This window comes from Pterocles gutturalis, unplaced genomic scaffold (genome assembly GCF_000699245.1).
Source record: "Pterocles gutturalis isolate BGI_N339 unplaced genomic scaffold, ASM69924v1 scaffold19701, whole genome shotgun sequence".
Taxonomy (NCBI): domain Eukaryota; kingdom Metazoa; phylum Chordata; class Aves; order Pterocliformes; family Pteroclidae; genus Pterocles; species Pterocles gutturalis.
This window is the reverse complement of record NW_010105955.1, coordinates 65,465-82,761: the sequence shown is the minus strand read 5'-3', so window position 1 is coordinate 82,761 and position 17,297 is coordinate 65,465. Positions and strand designations below refer to the sequence as shown.

The 17,297-nt window shown below is 48.6% G+C and overlaps 1 protein-coding gene across 1 annotated transcript in view; it reads right to left on the bottom strand.

The window, feature by feature from the left end:
- Positions 1 to 267: 267 nt before the first annotated feature.
- ADAMTS9 (ADAM metallopeptidase with thrombospondin type 1 motif, 9) overlaps positions 268 to 17,297 on the bottom strand; it is a gene marked incomplete at its 5' end in the record, with an annotated part of 81,673 nt that continues 64,643 nt past the window's right edge. The window contains 10 exons of the mRNA XM_010087595.1: positions 268 to 357; positions 2,470 to 2,574; positions 5,056 to 5,147; positions 6,624 to 6,757; positions 6,852 to 6,946; positions 7,105 to 7,199; positions 7,445 to 7,577; positions 9,557 to 9,751; positions 11,208 to 11,378; positions 17,218 to 17,277. Coding sequence (XP_010085897.1) covers positions 268 to 357; positions 2,470 to 2,574; positions 5,056 to 5,147; positions 6,624 to 6,757; positions 6,852 to 6,946; positions 7,105 to 7,199; positions 7,445 to 7,577; positions 9,557 to 9,751; positions 11,208 to 11,378; positions 17,218 to 17,277 — 1,170 coding nt within the window. The remainder of the gene's footprint in view (positions 358 to 2,469; positions 2,575 to 5,055; positions 5,148 to 6,623; positions 6,758 to 6,851; positions 6,947 to 7,104; positions 7,200 to 7,444; positions 7,578 to 9,556; positions 9,752 to 11,207; positions 11,379 to 17,217; positions 17,278 to 17,297) is intronic.

Here is a 17,297-nt window from a genome sequence, read left to right as displayed (position 1 = left end):
AAACCTGTAACTAGGCAGATTGGCACAAGATAGGGGCCAAAGCAGGTGTCAGAGCTGGGAAGTGCGTTTCCAGTTGGGAGTGTTACTGGGGGAAGCAGGGACTGGGAACACTGGATCCCATCGCTCCCCAGATGCTGCCTGGGGTGGTGGCTGTCACCGATGCACTCAATGCACGAGTGCTTTTGCAAGCATAGCCTGATCTGCTCCTTCAGGACGTTTTTTGGGAAGATTTCCCTTCATGCAGAAGCAGCTGGGAACTCACCATCGCTATAACACCTGAACGTCGAGGCCTGTTCCAGATGATGGAGTACATTTCCCACAGTAACCGCCACATTTTCCTACTACTTTGGTACCATCCTGCAGGCAAAATCAGAAATGACATCTCATATAAGGGCTCAGGAACTCCATGCTGTGGTAGGGCCAGATTCAGGTTATTCTAGCCAGGGTTTCTAATAGAAAATGTCTTGGAAGGAAAACAAATTATGCCTAAATCAATCTATGAAATCACCCTTCTATTTAAACATATTTAAGTGCAATTCCCTTTAGTGCTGCCAGGTCAGATGGTGAACACAAATGAGAAAGAGTAGTTTTGATGTATTACATTGGGAGATGCCCAGGGAGAAGGCCATTTGGAGGGATATCTCAAGGGTATCTGCTTTCTCCAATTTGCCCCAGAGGTAATAACGGTAAAGAGTGGGAAACTTGGATCATGCAAGAGAAAAACCACATCTAGGCAACAACAGCACCTTCAGATATGAAGGGCACGGGAAGGATATTTGCAGGCAATACCGAGAAACATCCATTTGAAAGGGAAAGGCCTGGGGCAGCTCCAGAGCCAAGATGGGAGGGCAAGCGATGGGGTGAGGCTATGTCACTTGCTGAGGTGCTGCTCCCCCTCAGCTCTGCACGTCCACAGCCAGAAGAGACAACGGAAGACACGCAGTGGTCCTGGGGTTGGCCTGGTCTCCAGGAGAGCCCGGCAAGCATGGTGCAACTCTGGTCTTGAGCCAGGAGATTAACACCTCCTTCTAGTGGGAGGTGTCCCTGCCCAGGGCAGGGGGTTGCAACTAGATGATCTTTCAGGTCCTTTCCAACCCAAACAGTTCTGTGACTGTGATCTGGCCTTCCTTATCCCACCTCTGCAGAGTTTCGCCTCTTGGTCATTACAATGGACAGACAGTCCTTGAGGGGAATTCAACCCTCAATTACCAAAGAATTGGACTTAAGTGCAGGAGAAGCTTGCACAAAGCATTTATTTTTAAACGAGCTCCATCCTGCCCTTGACATCATTGATCTGTGATTGCAGCAGGCTGCTATCATCTCTTCTCACTATGCCTGCCTTTCTTCTGCTCCTGTGGGCAATTACACCCCTGGAACAGTGCTTGACAGATGCCACCGGGTGATGGAGGTAAGGGATCTTAGATCCCCTGTCCTTTAAAGTTTGTTGCAGTTCTGCCAGCCGTGATGGTGTCTGCTCTCTGCAACCCTGAAGTTGTCTGTACGGGCTTCTCCTTTCAGAAGGGGAGAATAGTGAAGCACCTGCTAGAACTAACATATGGGTCTGTGCTTGTCCTCTTCTCCCTGTACTGGAGGATGCTTTGCTGCAGCATGGTTGGACCAGTAGCATTTAATTCTGCTTTAAGAGCCCCAGCACCGACAATGCTCAAGGGCTTGAGGGGCTCGCCAGAGCCAGGAGACTGAAAGTGTACAGGAGAGGATATTTTACAAACTGCTTTTTGTTAAAGGATTACGCTGACCTCCTTAGGAGAGTTTTGACAGGGCAATCAGGATAACCCACGTAAAGCAACAGGCAAAAAAGTGATCTGGGGTTTCTCCATTTCAGAACATGACACAGGAGCAAAAGTGTGAAGGCACACGATGATGGAGGTGTTAACAGGCAGGAAAATTAAGCTGCACAAGTTCAAATTTGGCAGCTGCAGGGGACGGTGCCCCAGGGCGCAGTGCTGGGCAGCCCCAGCCCACCGGAGCTTGGGGGACTCTGGTCTCTCCCAAAGAGACAAACCCAGACAAGCAGGAAGGTCCATGTCCTCCACACTTTATTAGCAATGTTTTGGGAACAATTCCTACTCAGGGCACTTGCCTGGCACCCAGACCCTCTCCAGCAGGTCAAGCCCTGCTCTGCAGCCCTGACCCCCTGCCCTGTGATGCCAACTCCATGCCGGACAACTCAGACAACTAATTAAGGATTTGCCTGTCCCCCAGCACTCTGTGTTTTCAGCCTCACGGTTAAGCAGGCGCATTAATTAATTGCAATAAATCAAGTTAAACCCACTAGGGCCCCCCCGCCTCACAGTTACAGACAACACTTAATTTCTGATGTCAGATTTTCTTTAGTCTCTACTTGGAAGATGTTGCCATGAAAGACAACAATTAGAAACTTCCCATGAGCAGGTATAACCATAATTAAAATTATGAGCAAGTATAACCCTAATTAAAATTAGAACTTACTGGGGATTTTTGAATTTCCGACACTGCGTAATTCCCTTGCGAGAGCCACTTTGCCGTTCCTGTTAAGGACAGCCCTGTCCCATAGAGGTCTATGCTGAAGCGACCCTAAAAAACAAGCAGACAAGCCTGGTTAACCCAAAATGCCGTGCTTTTGCCACAGGGTCACTTTTCTACTAGGATCTTGCTGGCAATGCTTCTGATTTTTTCCATCACTCTCATCGTGATTAGCACATCTTGTACAAATCACAGCATGTCTCGGGTTGGGAATTGCCTTCTCGTTGGTGGCTGCAGGGAAGGAGGGGCTTTATCTTGGTTTTTCACTGCTTTTTTTTCCCGGGTTTGCAGTGCTTTTTCGAGGTTTGCCGGCTGAGGGCATTCTTGGCTTGTCCATGGCAAACTTCGGAGCCTGACTGCTCTAGCAGCCGATGGGAAAGGCAGCTCAGGGATGTGCTGCAGCTGGTCCTGCTGCTCCCTCCTCAACTGGAGAGGGCACACTTGTCCTTATTTTCCTTATTTTCCACTGGGCTTTTTTCTTTTTTTTTTAATTTCTTTTTTTTTTTCTTTTTTCCCCCCAGACTTCAGTAAAATCAAAAGTCTTTCATTTGTTTATTTCTTAAAAATGTCCTTCACTTCATTCCACCCTGTCTCAAAATGCACAAAACATGTGGAAAATTAAGGGCTATGTCTGCATCCAGCACAGAACCCCCCAGCCTTCCCCTTACCCCCACGGCAGAGCCCAACCCTGCCTCTTTCCGGACCCAAGAAGGGATTCTATGGCCACATCCCCCCCACTGACCCCCAGCCCAGCACAGCTGTGCAGTACCAGATGGCTGTTAGCTTTGCTCCTTGCACTTGCTGCCTTGGGAATGTTGATTTTCTGCAAGGAGGAAACTGGATGAGGTGGATGGATGTTAACATTCATAAGCCTTCCCAAGGTAAGAAGTCAACCCCTAAGCCGCTGAGCTGTGGAGAAAAGTGTCAGCTCCAAAAGAAGGGAGGAAAGGAGATGGAGAGATTTGCCCTCTGCCATCTGTTGCTGCGACTCCCTACTTAATGCTCTTTGCAAATATGGTCTACCCTATACCTTGGACCATAACATACCACTTGCTGTCCCCCAGCTCCACAAAAACTAGGTGTGCTGGGGACATGGAGCATGCCACCTGTAGCACAGCATTAATTAGTATCCTGAAGACTTTAAAGAAAGCATATTTCTTCCAAGCACCTGGGCTAGACATCCTGCATCGCCTCCCGAAGCTACAGAAGATGTGACTTACTCTGTGCTCAGCTCTGTGCTTTCATGGCCAGGAGCCTCACAGTGCTGGGATAGGCTGGATTTGCCCTGATGTGCTGGCATTGCCTTTGTTTTGTCAGTGTTTTTCCAGCCCCAGTGTGGAGTGAGCAGTTGTCTCACTGGGCTGCTGGGAAAAGCAGCAGGGCATGGGGACGGCAGGACAGTGGCTGGAGGGTACCATCCTTCTGACTGATGGACTCTGTTGGCCTAGCAGCAGAAACCCAACCTGTTCTTGCCCTGCAAGAGCCCTCTCCTTCTCAGGCATCAGGTCGGTACTGGGACCAGTGTTGTTCAACATCTTTGTTGGTGACATGGACAGTGGGATTGAGCATCAGCAAGTTTGCCAATGACACCAAGCTGTGTGGTGACACGCAGGAGGGAAGGGATGCCATCCAGAAGGACTTGGACAAGCTGGAGAGGTGTCCCTGTGCAAACCTCATGAAGTTCAACAAGGCCCAGTGCAAGGTCCTGCAGCTGGGTTGGGGCAATCCCAAGCACAAATACAGGCTGGGAGGAGAATGGCTTGAGAGCAGCCCCGCAGAGAAGGACTTGGGGGTGTCAATTGATGAGAAGCTCAACATGAGCCAGCAATGTGCACTTGCAGCCCAGAAAGCGAACTGTGTCGTGGACACCATCCCTGGAGATGCTCAAGGCCAGGCTGGATGAGGCTTTGAGCAACCTGGGCTAGTGGGAGGTGTCCCTGCCCATGGCAAGGGGTTAGACCCAGATGATCTTTAAGGTCCCTTCCAACCCAAACCATTCTGTGACTGTATCTCCCCCTGAGCTGGCTGGGCAGGAATCCTGCCGTCCGCTGCCTTCTCCATCCAGGCAGGTTCTCACAGATCTTCCTGCACCCCTGCAAACAGCAGTTTCTGCAGATAGGAGGCTGCAGAATGCAGAGGCAGGGTCCCAGGGCACCCCAAGGGCCTGCTTCACTGCTGGTCTCCCTGCCCAGCATTTCCACCAAGCCCTGCCACGGACCAATCCCCCTACCTTCAACTGCACATGCAAAGCCCAGCCCTTCTCCCACAGCTTATTTCTTCTTCCTTTTCTCCTTTACTGTCAACTGTCCGAGGCCCTGGGGAATGTCCCTTAGTTCCGATGCTGGTCTGCTAATAACTTGACATTTTCCCGTATGAAAAATGGAGAGTGCTTTCTGCATGGACAAAGCTTCTGACCACTGAGATGAGAATGTGACACTCATCAGTGATGGGTTAATGTGATCAGCAGTAATTAATAGAGGGCCTGGACAAAACAAATGACACCAATTCCTATGAAATGCTATTGTCAAATACCTGCGGGCATTTGGCTGCGCTGTAGCAGTCCCCAGCAGTGGCATAAGGAACAGGTCGCCCATCATGTGTCCGTGCAAACTGTAAATCGGTGGCTGTGGAGAACAGTTGGTGAAAAACACAGAGAGAAAGATGTAGGGAGAGAGACAATATAATGTAAACATGCTCTTCACTTCTGTTTAAATTCACTAAAGCTGGTTTCATACATTAATGTTGAAAGTCAAGACTGCTGGCTTTTTAATATTAAATCCTCCAATTCATCCCCCATGTGGCTCCCAGCACGTGAGCACTGAATTTAACAGGACACTTACACGCTCAGCGTTTACAGCTCAGTTTAAGTGCATTGCTGATTTAGGGCCTAGGTATAAATAACAACAAAACTCAAACCCATGGACTTGGGTTTTATTTCTCTACCAGAAAATTCCCCACTTTCAAGAAGGCCATGGGAGCTCCTAAATCTCCCTTTTAAACAAAGGCAAACAACCATCTCTGTGCTCTCCTGGCTGCCCCAGCCCAGGGGTCGGGGTTTCAAAGGGAATTGGGGTATTTTGCTCTGGAGGGATCTGAAGTAACAATTTAGATGGGGATGTGAGATAGCTCCTGCCTGACAGAGGCAGGTGCCCAGTTCCTTTTGAAATTCAAAGGGAGCTGGTATCAAATTCCCCGAGGGTGGTTCCTTTGAGATCTTTACCTAGGAGCTTTTACAGACTATTAGTAGCTTTTTACAGATTGATAGACTGGGAGGTCTCATGGCTTGAAAATTAAACGATAAGAAAACCCCATCAGATGAAGAGTCATTTTACAAGGAAGGATTTTGATTTGCTAAAAAAATCTCCCTGTCTACTGAATGAACTCCCCAACAATATGTTGTATTTGTAAAACATTTGCTGGAAACGGATAGCATCCCTGGAGTCAAGGGGACTGAAACCATAACCCCATGGGATGGTGAGGGCTCTCTCCAGCAGCTCCCACACATGCTGGCAGGAGTGACAGGGTGCCACTTCTATTGCACAGCCACAGCCCCCTCCTCTTCCCCTGCCAATCCATGGGGCCCTGGCTCCATCACTCTCAACACAAGTTATCTCCCCATGGTCTGACCCTGCAGAGGGTCCTCTGCCTCCCCACCGCACCGACGCTGGCACAGCAGCTTTCCGACCCCAGCAGAGTCCCTGCTGACACGTCTGCATGTAACATGTGGGGCCAGCTCCTCCCTGGTTAGGCTTTCTGCCTGAGTCCAGTCTGAATGTAGGGAACCAAATGAAATAAAATCCTTCAAAACATACACTGGCCTGCCAGGAGCACAAAAGTATTCATTCTGTATAGCAGATGCACCAGTGACTGTCTTAATATTTTCCCATATTACAGAGAAATAGTATGAGCATCTCTGATGTACTCGGGTTGCAGTCTCTACATGTAAAGCAGCAAGCAGGTGACCAAGTTTAAAAGCAGCTTTTAAGAGGAGAGCTCATGAATATTGCTCACTAGAGCACTACTGCTTGTTTGTAGTTACAGCTAGATTTGTGCAAAATAAACATTTTTTTTTTCGATGGCAAGGCCCTGTTTTTACTCACTTATTATTTGCATAGTGTTCAGGTCCAGCCTTACTTTGCTGAAGGTGGAAAACCCAGCTGCTGTGTAATCTTTCCTACACTGGCAGTCTTCTCGTCTGCTCCCGTTATATGGACATTCAGTCGGGTTATGCAACCTAAATCAAAAGAAAACCCTTTCTACTCGTGACCGGAAAATATTGCTGTGGAAAACAAAAATATTGCGAAGCTCAGAATTAAGGGATTTCTTACCTGTATCCATACACTTCTGAAAAATTCTCTTCATCCCCATTTACAAGGGTCACATACTCCTTTGGGCTGTCAGTTTGCATCCCAGAGCAATACACCTGAGAGAGAGAAGCCAGAATTTTGTCAGGTATCATGTGCAAAGGGCTGGCTGAGGAAACTGAAGGCAGAAAATCTAAGAGTGGAAATGAAGAGCACACGCAGGGTCCCCTTCACCGTTGGGAAATGCATTAACTATAAATCTGTTGCTGAAATGCACCTTTAACATCTTTCCTTTGACTTGAAGGAAATATTCGCCATCTTCTGTGACACCTTTGAGATTTTTAACGTCTTTGCAACTCCTCGGTAATTCACCTGAAACAAAACAGAAATACTGGTAGTCACTGAGCAACTGTACACCAAAATTTCTTCTGTAACACTGTGAGGCATACAAAGCACCAAAACCAGTTGTTTATTTTTAAGAGGTCTCCCTGAAGTGTCTTAATGCTTAGTTGGATGGCTCCCAATGCTTGGAAATACTGCACATCTCTAGGAGCCTGATGGGAACATATGCTCAAGCCATGGGAAAGGCAAAGGAAGGTGCAAATCTGCAGACTTACAGTCATGGACATTGTGGCATGTCCTCCTCTCTTCGGGTTTCAGATCTGCATGGCACAAGCTGCTGAGCTGGTCTTCGTTCGTCAAACACTGCACCGAGCGGTGCATGACTCCAACTCCGCAGGTGACGGAGCACTACAAGGCAGGAGACAGAGACTCATCTTTTATCTCAAGGGTTTCTGGGCTCCAGAGGACCAGTGACCAAGAAACAGCAGCAAAGGCCCTAATCCAGCAAAGTGTTCAAGCACAGGCTTAATTTTAATCCAACAAGTAATCCCTTTTATTATTAATCCCCTCATTATTATCACCATCACTAATTATTTCAAGAAGTCTATTGAACTTCGCTTAGCACTTAAACACTTGATGGGATGAGGCAGTATTGGTTAATGTGAACCATGTGCTCACGTGAAATTTACTTTTCACACTAGGAAGGACATACAAGAGGGAAATGTTCACCAGAAGACCTGAACGGTAGAAATCCTCTCCTGGTGGCTCGGAGACAGTGCTTGAGACTGACAGGAGCCTCTGAACAAACATGACATGGGCTGTTGTTTTCTATCCAAATTGCACCAAAAAAACCCCCACAGCCTCCAAGACTTCTTTCCCCTCACCCTCTGGAAAAATGCCTAAATCTGCACAAACATTGGGTCATCCTCAAACCGCACAAATGAAGGGCAATCTTAAGGCTGAAATTGCACAAGCTGCTGGAGCTACTGAGCAGCAGCTCGTCCAGGCTGGTTGCTGCTGAGCGCAGGAGATGGGAGGTGAGAGCACCTTGCTCCCCCTCCACAACTTGTTCTTTCAATACTTGAGAACTGAAAATCTGGCTTTCTACAGATATCAGGTTAGGCTGCCAAGAAAATGATGCTGCTCATCTATTTAGAAAGTATTAGTCTAAAGGAACACACCATGAAAGAGATGGTCTTCAACGGCTCATGGTATTTGCAGCTTGGCATTTACTATTTATCAGATCAAAATCCAGAAAACTTAACTAAGGAGCTGAGCAGGACACTCTTTGTCCATCAAAGGTGATGGTATTTTACATTAAATCCCTTTGAAAACCAGAGATGAGAAGGGTCATGGCACTTGGTAGTCACTGGGATGTTCAGCAGCCCAAAGCAAGGAGAAAGGTCTTGCTCTTTGAAACGGATACTCTTCGCAACGAGGTTGTATTCATGAGTTGGACATTTCGCACTGAAATTCTGGGGGAAAACACCAATTAATGGAGGCAGATCTCTTCACTGTAACTCCTTTGCCCTCACTTGCAGGGAGGATCTGAGGCTTCCTATGGGGCAGGAGGAACTTAGGTTTCAAACAGCTCTGCCATTTACTGTGACAACTTCCACTACATTTTGCTTGACTTGACCCTTGTTGCCTTGTAAAGGTTTGACAAATTCCTACAAATGCCTGATCTGGGTTAATAAATCAAATTTATGGGAGAAACATCACATTTCAAAGAATGTCAGAAGCCCAAAGAAGTGAAATGTTACCACCTTAACTAAAATTTTGTCTTGTAGTTCAGGCCTCATAAGAAGTTTGACACAAATAACCAACAGAAAGGTGAAATTCTTTCCCCTGCCCTGTCCCAGTATTTGTAAGGAGGGGGATAAAAAAACAAAAACAAAAACAAAAAAAAAAACAAAGAAAGAAAAATCTTTTTAAGGCTCAGATTACCAGTGTTTTGGCCTATTGGTGGTTTCCAAGTCTTGCTCACACACATGGGCAAGCAGGATCAACCCCAGCTGCCAGCTAATCCATCGCTACCTCTGCCCTAGCATGAGGCTTTAAAAACCCTTGTTTTCTGGCAGTGGCCTCATTTTCTGAGTAAGCATTCAGCATGACCCTCAACACTGACACATATTTTGCCTACAATTGAAATTTCATGGAGATCATGACCCCACTCATGGCTGCTGGGACTCCCCCACATGATGGGTTTCAGTCTGGAGCAGGAGCCCTATATACACTGGTGTGGCTGCTGCACAAGGGTATTAATTGCATTAATTTATGTAGCTCTTAAACATTTCCCTGCCAAACCTTAGGACTGCATCCTCTGTAAGAAAAAAAAAGTTTGTCTTAATTTGTTGGGTTAAAAAAAAGAAGTTTGCCACACTTACGCTTCCCCAGTTGCCAACGCGCCAGGATGCCGAGACGGGGCACTCCCCAAGGTAGCAGGGCTGAATGTTGGGCGGCTGTGTGCCAGGACAGTTGACCGTGTTCTGGTACCCGTACTCGTAGTGGTCCTTCCCGGTGTAAATCTCACTGCAGGACACCAGGCGCTGCTTGTATCCCTTCCCACACGTCACAGAGCACTGTGGGCAGAGGAAGGGCCTGTTAGCACCGCACGCTTTGGGAAGACTGCCTGAAACGGGGAGGAAAAGCAGGCTTGCCACCTTGGAACACAGCAAGCTGCTCCGAGGGATCACTAGTAACTATTTAAGCCATCCATGAGTATTGTGAGCGGCTACAAGTGGACGGCCACCCAACACTGCCTTTGAGCACCCAATTCCTCCCTGTGCAGCCCCTACAGCTGCTCCAGGACCCCCTACTCCAGGCTGGCTCCCGGGCACAAGTTATCCCTCCCCAAGAGCAAAGAAAGAAGCAGAAGAACCTTGGGAACACAGAAATGTCTCTATTATTTGAGTTTTCTTTTTTTCCCTTTTTTTTCTTTTTTGCCATGGGATGCACAGAGAAAGAAAACACTCAAGGCTGACCCTGAATTACAGGTACTTGGCAGCAACTGGAAGAAAGGGAAAGTTTTCCTTGTAATTAGAGGACAAACAGTGCTTCTGCCTTCACAAGGCTGAGCAGGAGCTGGGCAAGCCCACCTCCTCATGTTCATGGGCCTGAGTGTTCCTGGGGATTCACAGGCAATGGCAGCAGGTTGAGGGTGTCTGGGCAAGGGGCACCCTGATATTTCTCTTAGGAAACTACCCAGGCGACCAGGCTGCTCTGAGAAATTCTCATCTCTCCACATTTCTCCATCCTGTGCTATCTTGGTTGGCTGATCTCTCCTCCCCCTCAATCCTGGCATGTTTTCTTTTTTCCCTTTTCTTGTTCTCTCTTTTTAATCAGTGCTGTGTCAGCAGCTGCCTCGTCATTTCCCTCCGCTGTTCCTCCAAGTGGAAACTAATCCTTCACTCGCTGCAGAAGGAAGCAGCCTGAGATTAGCCCTGGTCCTCCTGCATGCAGCGCCTGCCGCAAAGAAAACTCATCTATTTTCCTTGCCAAACCCTCTCCCAGCCGCAAGGATCTGCTGCCTTCGCTCACGCCAGGTCCTTGCTCCTGCCAAAGATGGCACCGAGGAAGGACATGTCCCCACGGTCACATCCAGGCTCGTCTTTCCCCCAGGATGCTCACCCAGATCCCTGCACAGCTCACTGGGCCCTGGAGCTCCCCAGGAGGGGATGGGAAGAAAAGCAATCAAATAAATAAATAAAATAAAGTGGCACAAAACCAAAGAGGGCGTCTGCTGGATGCGATGTGCTTAGGAAGAAAATTGCCTCTAGATATTAGCTAGGACTCTGAGCATGCGTTTACTCTTTAATATCCTGGTTTTCTCCCCCAGCCCTGCTCCTTTCTCTCCAGCAGGGAAATTGCACACAGAAACAAACCAAAAAAATAATAATTAAAGCACACGCAGCACTGCCCTGCCACTGTTGATTTGGGTTGCAATATCTCAGCGAGGCCGGTGGCGAGAGGAGAGTGTCGCCCGGTGCCGGGTGGCATGGTCCCTGCACGGGGATGAGGATGAGGATGGGGACTCACCTCCGACCACTCCCCAGTGATCCAGATGTACTCGCAGGGCGGCAGCCCACAGCTCTCGATTTCGGGGGGGCGTTTGCTGGCGTCGCAGTAGCCGCTGTTCTGCACCCGCTTGTTCTCATCCACGCAGACCACCTTGCGGTACCGGGATGCCTCCCCGCACGTCTTCATGCACTGTTTGCAAGAAACAAGGGCTCATGAAACTCATGAGGGGCTTCAATAATTGCTCCACATCTGGAGTGAGCGCTCCTCCCAGCAGCCCGGGTGAGCAGATGGCTCTGTGCCCCATGTCGGCAACTCTCATTGGGATCATCTCGGGGTAAATCTGAGACCAGGGCCCTGTGGTGCCAGGTGCTGTGGGACCACCCAGTGACAAACTGCTCCTGTCCTCTGGAGGTGCTAACCCAAATCGCAGGCGTAGGGAGAGAGGAGAAACCGAGGTAGCAGGGATTGGGATGCGGCAGATGTGGGGTCCAGCTGTGAAGGGACCAAGAGATGCAGGGGTGGGGAAGCTGGGTCAGGAGATGGGGCAAGGGGAAAAGAAAGGGGCCAACCCCCATAATTTCAGCCTGTAGTAAATACAGCTGCTTGGACAACAACAACCTGGCCATGTCCCTTCCAAAATACACACCATGGCACCCTTGGCTGTGGGTGGTTCAGGAGGAGCCCCTTCCTGGTCCCTGCCAGCGGTGTCCTGCCTGGGGACACATCTGGGCAACTGCTGCAGTGGAGGGGACCCTGCGGTTTTATTATCTTTTAAACATTGTCCTGCCTGATATCAAGATTAACCTCTGCTAGCCATGCACAACTTCTCCCCATGTGCTTCTTCTTTAAGGACTCAGTTCTTTCTCTGCTTTGTCTTGGAAAAACCAGCCCGGCTGCGAGGCTGTGCTCCTGGGAGTGGGGCTGTGCTCACAGCGCATCTTACAGAACACACACATAAAACAAAATAAATCAGTGTAAGAGCAGCTGTCTAGATAAACCCTTGTTTTCTTAAAGTTATCGCCTGTAACGGACTTCTAACACTTTTAACTAACTGGATTAACGAGGAGAAAAATGCATGAAAATAATCATTTTATATAATGTGCAGGAAATGTCTTCCCCTAAGGAAAAGGATAAAACATTCAATCAGACCATTCCTATCTGTACAGAAACACTGTTTGAAGTCACCTAGGCTCAGAGGACTGTGCCAGTTTAATCTAGTTAGACTTTCACCCTCCAAACATCATTTCCAGCCTCCTCAAAGCAGCTCCTGCTCTCCTGGCTGGCCCACAATTAGCAAGATCTTAGGGGGTTCACCTAATTGCGAAGCACAGGCATTGTCAGGCCCCTGTGCCTGTAATTAGCTGTCAGAACCAAGATTGCAGATTATGGGAGAACTTTGAAATATCAGATCAATCCATGGCAGGAACATCAAATTAGGAGAGCCGCGGCAAGCACATCATCATGTTGGTTGTAAATATTCAGTAACTGTGCAAAGTGGGGGGGGACGGGGAAGGAGAGGCAGCCCCACAAAGGAGCACTTATTCCGAAGGAATAACTTAGGAGCTCTTAGGCAACAGTCAACATTGCAAAATCTGCAGTCTGCTAAAAGACCTCAAGGGCTTCATGTGCTTTTCAACCTTATTTAGTCTCTTGCTTTAAGTCCTTGGAGTGGAAGCTCCTTCTATGTCTGTGCTGAAACACAGCAATCCTACGGGGACTGGAGGAATTTGCTGGAGTACGATTTCCCCGGAGAGCAAACAAACTGTGCTCTATTTGCCCTTCTGTGATACCTCTCTATTACATAAGTAAAAATCTGAAAGGGGGTTATTGCATGTGAATATGGCATCACGAGAGCTCCACCGTCATGTGGCTTCCCTGAGCATGCCGCGTGAACCCCAACCTCCCTGCTCCTTCCCAACGAGGGACTCCCAGCACAGTGGGAGCAGGGTTATGGGATACTCAGAGCTCCCATTGTCTCTGGTTTGGCGCACACCAGCCCAGCACATGGTCACCAGCGTACAGTGAATTGTTCCAGCTCACAGCCAAATGCGCCAGCTTGCAAGGAGCGTGAAGAAACAAGACAGATTTCATCGCCTCCCCTTAACGTGTATTTAAGGCTAAATTTGCAAAGTATATTGGCTCATACTTAATTTTAGGAGAGTGAGTAATCTCCATGCCATCAATGGGTCTTCTGACATTGGCCATGCAGAGCTATCATATCAAAAGCCCATCCTCATTTAAAATCAGTAGTTGCTGATGAGGGACTAACACTCTCAAACACGCGCCAGCCTGCTTTGGGTTTCTCTGCAAATAATGATTGTATGGCCAAATAAACCTGAGCCAGCTCTGCGCGTTTTGTCATTGTCAGTAAATTAAAGTTTGATTATTTGTATTTTTTGGGATAACTGGCAATTAAAATAATCCCACTGAGATATTAAATATGGCTCAAAGACAGTGAGACCATCATAAAACAAATCAAAGAGAAGCACTGGAGAGGTTCCAATCAGTCACCCCAAGGTTATAAAACATTATTCACATAGAAAGCGAACAGTTCAGCTAGCATGAAAGACTATTTTTCCTTTTAATATGGTGATAGATTTTGTATGAAATCTCATGTTCATGATGGATCTAAATCTCACATAAAGCAGCAGGGCCAGGGGATAACGGCCATTAATAGCAAGAGCTGAAAAAGAGGTCAGGCATTTGACAATATTTGTCTCTTTTGCCTCATTTCCCAAATTTTGAACTATTTTCCTGGCAGTTCAAATTAAGGACCATTTCAAGCACTTCTGCAACTGTTTTAGAAGAGTAATAATAACAATTAAAAAAACCCCAAAGGCATTGCTTTGCGAAAGCATTCATTGTTTTCTTTTTTTTTCCAAAGCAAAATCTGACACAGAGATGAAACGAAACCCCATGCCATGAACACTTCAAACATGCCTTGGGTAACTCTGCAATCCAAATCAGGCAAGGATGGCACAATTTCCCCCAAATGGCAAATGTCAAAGATTCAAGAACTGCATTGCAGCTTCCAGAGCCGTGCATTGTCCTTCCACAGAGGTTCATGTTAAAAAAAACCCTCTTCTCTCTCCCAGTTTTCCCTCTTTCTCTGTGACCCTGGTCTGGGTTTTATTTTGACACTAGCAAGCCCTTTCTATTGACTTTCTTCTCCCTGGCGTGGGCAATGAGAACAGCTAATTAATGGTGATACACCGACGGCGCAATAAACAGTTTCTAATAAGTTCCCTATTCCTTTCCATTGGCAAGACCAACTTTTTTCCAAACAACAACAACCAAAAGGAAAAATAAAAAACCCCTCTCGACAGATTCCCTTTAAAGATAAGAAATCAAGAACAAGACAGCGCTGGGATGTTATTTTACATCCTGCCTTTCACGTCAATTAGGGTCCACTGCTGTTCCCTGTGCAGAGAATACTAACGCAATCTGTGTCTCCTCACCATAAATAACATGTGGCCAGTACTTATGGCCAGGGAGAAGGTGCTATTACTTTTTTTCACCAGGTACATCAGAACAACATAGTAAGTCCTCAGTAGAAGAACTGCTTGGAGTCAGCCAAAGGGGCAAGCTCACATTGGGCACCTCCTGCATGTTTCTGTTAATGGTTATTTATGGGCGAGGAAGCTTCCAGACCACCCCCTTAGCAAAGCTCCCCTGGGGAAAAAAATAAATCTCCATGACGTTAAAAATTTCCACAGTGTAATGGGAACCCCGGAAAACTTAGGAAAATATCAGCATCCACCTCCTACCAAGGGCTTGGCAGGGTTGGGGCAGGCAAAGGCTGGTTTGGAAAGTTGCAAAAATAAGGGAACGAGGGCGAAAGGATGGGGTAGGAGCCGTGGCTTTTCAGGGCTAATTACACCATTGGGTAAGGACTGAAACTGCATGCTGTTTGGTGACCTACTTTGCTGCCTTTAAATTTATTAGCTGAAGAAATTTAACAGGCTCTGTAAAAGCAAAAGTTCATTGCAAGGCATTTGCTGGAACCCCCGCAGCCATTCCCATGTTTCTGTTCCAGGCTGGGATGGTTCTGTTGGGTACCACTGGTGGTCAGCTCGGCTTTGCCTCCGGCTGCATCCCCCTGCCCCACGGTTGCCAGGCAGGATGGTATGGGGCATGGTGCCCTCCGACCTCTTGTAGCCATGGTTATGTTACATAGGATTATCAACCCATTACAACTTCCCAGTGCTGCTGAGACTGAGGAAATGAAGCTAAACTTGTTTGTATTGTCCCTGTCAGGCTGAGGTACCATGGCCAGAGGGATGCTAGATAATGTTACCCCAGTCTGGGGTGCTCCGTGCAGGGATGAGCCAAGGCTGAGCTCGCGGGGAAGGAAAGATGAGAAGAAAGCACGCACTGCCTTTACCTGGAATTTTTTCTTGCTGCAACGAAAAAGTTTTGCAGCCTCTGCATGCTTGAGAGGATGCTTCTCCCATCAGTAAACTTGCTTTTCCTATACTCCCCCCTTTTTTTTTTTTTCTTTTTTTTTTTTTTTTTTTTAGTGACACAATAAAGGCAGGCTCTGGAAGTGTCTGCGGACACCAAGGCTTTGAGCAGGAGAGGCAATGCCTCTCCATCTTTTGTTACTGGAGCAGGAGGCCCTCTTTGCATTCAGACCATGGCCTCTCTACACTGTCTCAGCAGGGGAAGGGACCCCAACCAATTTCATCCCCTTTCAAGACCTCCCTGGGCCATGCAGGAGCAAGATAACAGCAGCCCGATTGCCAGTGAAAGCCAGGCCCCCGTTTGATTAATATGTCTCCTGCTCCCCGGAGTTGTGTGCTGCAGGCATCAGGGTAGCCGGGATCAGACTCTGATCACACACCTCCAAATTCAGTGATTTGCACTAAAGGGTGCAGGATCAAGCCCCTGCCGCCCTGCCACTGGGGCCAGCAATGGTTTTGCAAGGAGGCTGATGTATCCAGTGTGGGGGGTCTTTGCCCCTCTCCATCCCCTGCATCCCCATGGAGGGCCCATGATAGGCAATCTCCTACTCCCTACGTGACAAGGACATCCTCGCCATAGGAGCGGTGGCTGCTTCTGCAGGCTGTGTGACACAGGAGTCAGCTCCCAGCGCTGGCTGGCAGCTCCATCACCTTTCCCATTTCCAAGGCTGGCAGTCCCTGCCCGGTGTGCAGGAGTCTGGGCCAGGGGGACAGGGATGGAGGAGAACTGGAGCAGGACTCTTTCACCCAGGCATGGCCAAAACCAGAACAAAACCAGGACAAAACCAGTGATTTTGGTAACTGGTCTGAGCTCTCTCTACCATAACATGTAAAGCTTGCCACAGAACCCTGCAGGCAGCTGACAGGAGGGCTCCTCCTGCCCAGAGTCCCCTTGTCCTCCTGCCACCCACCAGCCTGGGGGTCACCCATCGCCCACACTGCAGGCGAGTGGGAGTCACTCCCTGAACCACCGGAGCAGCAGTTTTATCCCTGGCTCCAGCCTAAGGGGCTGGTTTTGCTGGGGACTGAACCTGGTCACTCAGAAAAGCACCATCTCCCCTGGCAGACCTCATCTCAGCACTGCTTGAGAAAAAAGCACGGATGGGGAGCTCAGTGAGAGACCTCTCGGAAGGATCCGGAGTAACTGGGCAGGAAAGTGGGAATTACCAATGTTCCCCAGTTCCTTCAGACCCACAGGCACAGACGGGGCTCACCGCTGGAGCAGCACGGCAGAGCTCAGCCTCCGGGAACAGACCCAACTGCGCCCTGCCCAAAACCTGCTCAATATTTGCATAGGTCCCAGCCAAACACAGGGCAGTGCAAAGCAATAAATGAACCCTGCGGAGGTATTTCTCAGCTCCCCCTTCCAGCCAGCATGCATCAGTGTTTCCTCTGATTTTTTTTGGTTTTTTGCAAGCCCAGGTTGCAACCCTCGGTGGAAACCCTCCGGCAGCTATCCCCGGCCTCGGCAGCCCCTGTCTCATCTCCAGCATCATCCTGCACTGCACGGCCGAGAGCACAAGTGACGTGACCTCGGGGGAGGGTGCAGGGGGGGACCCGCTTACCGCTTGCCATTCACCGGCTGCCCAGTGGTGCGTGGGACACTCGGGGAGGTGACAGTCCCGCTGCGGCGGGGGCCGGCTGG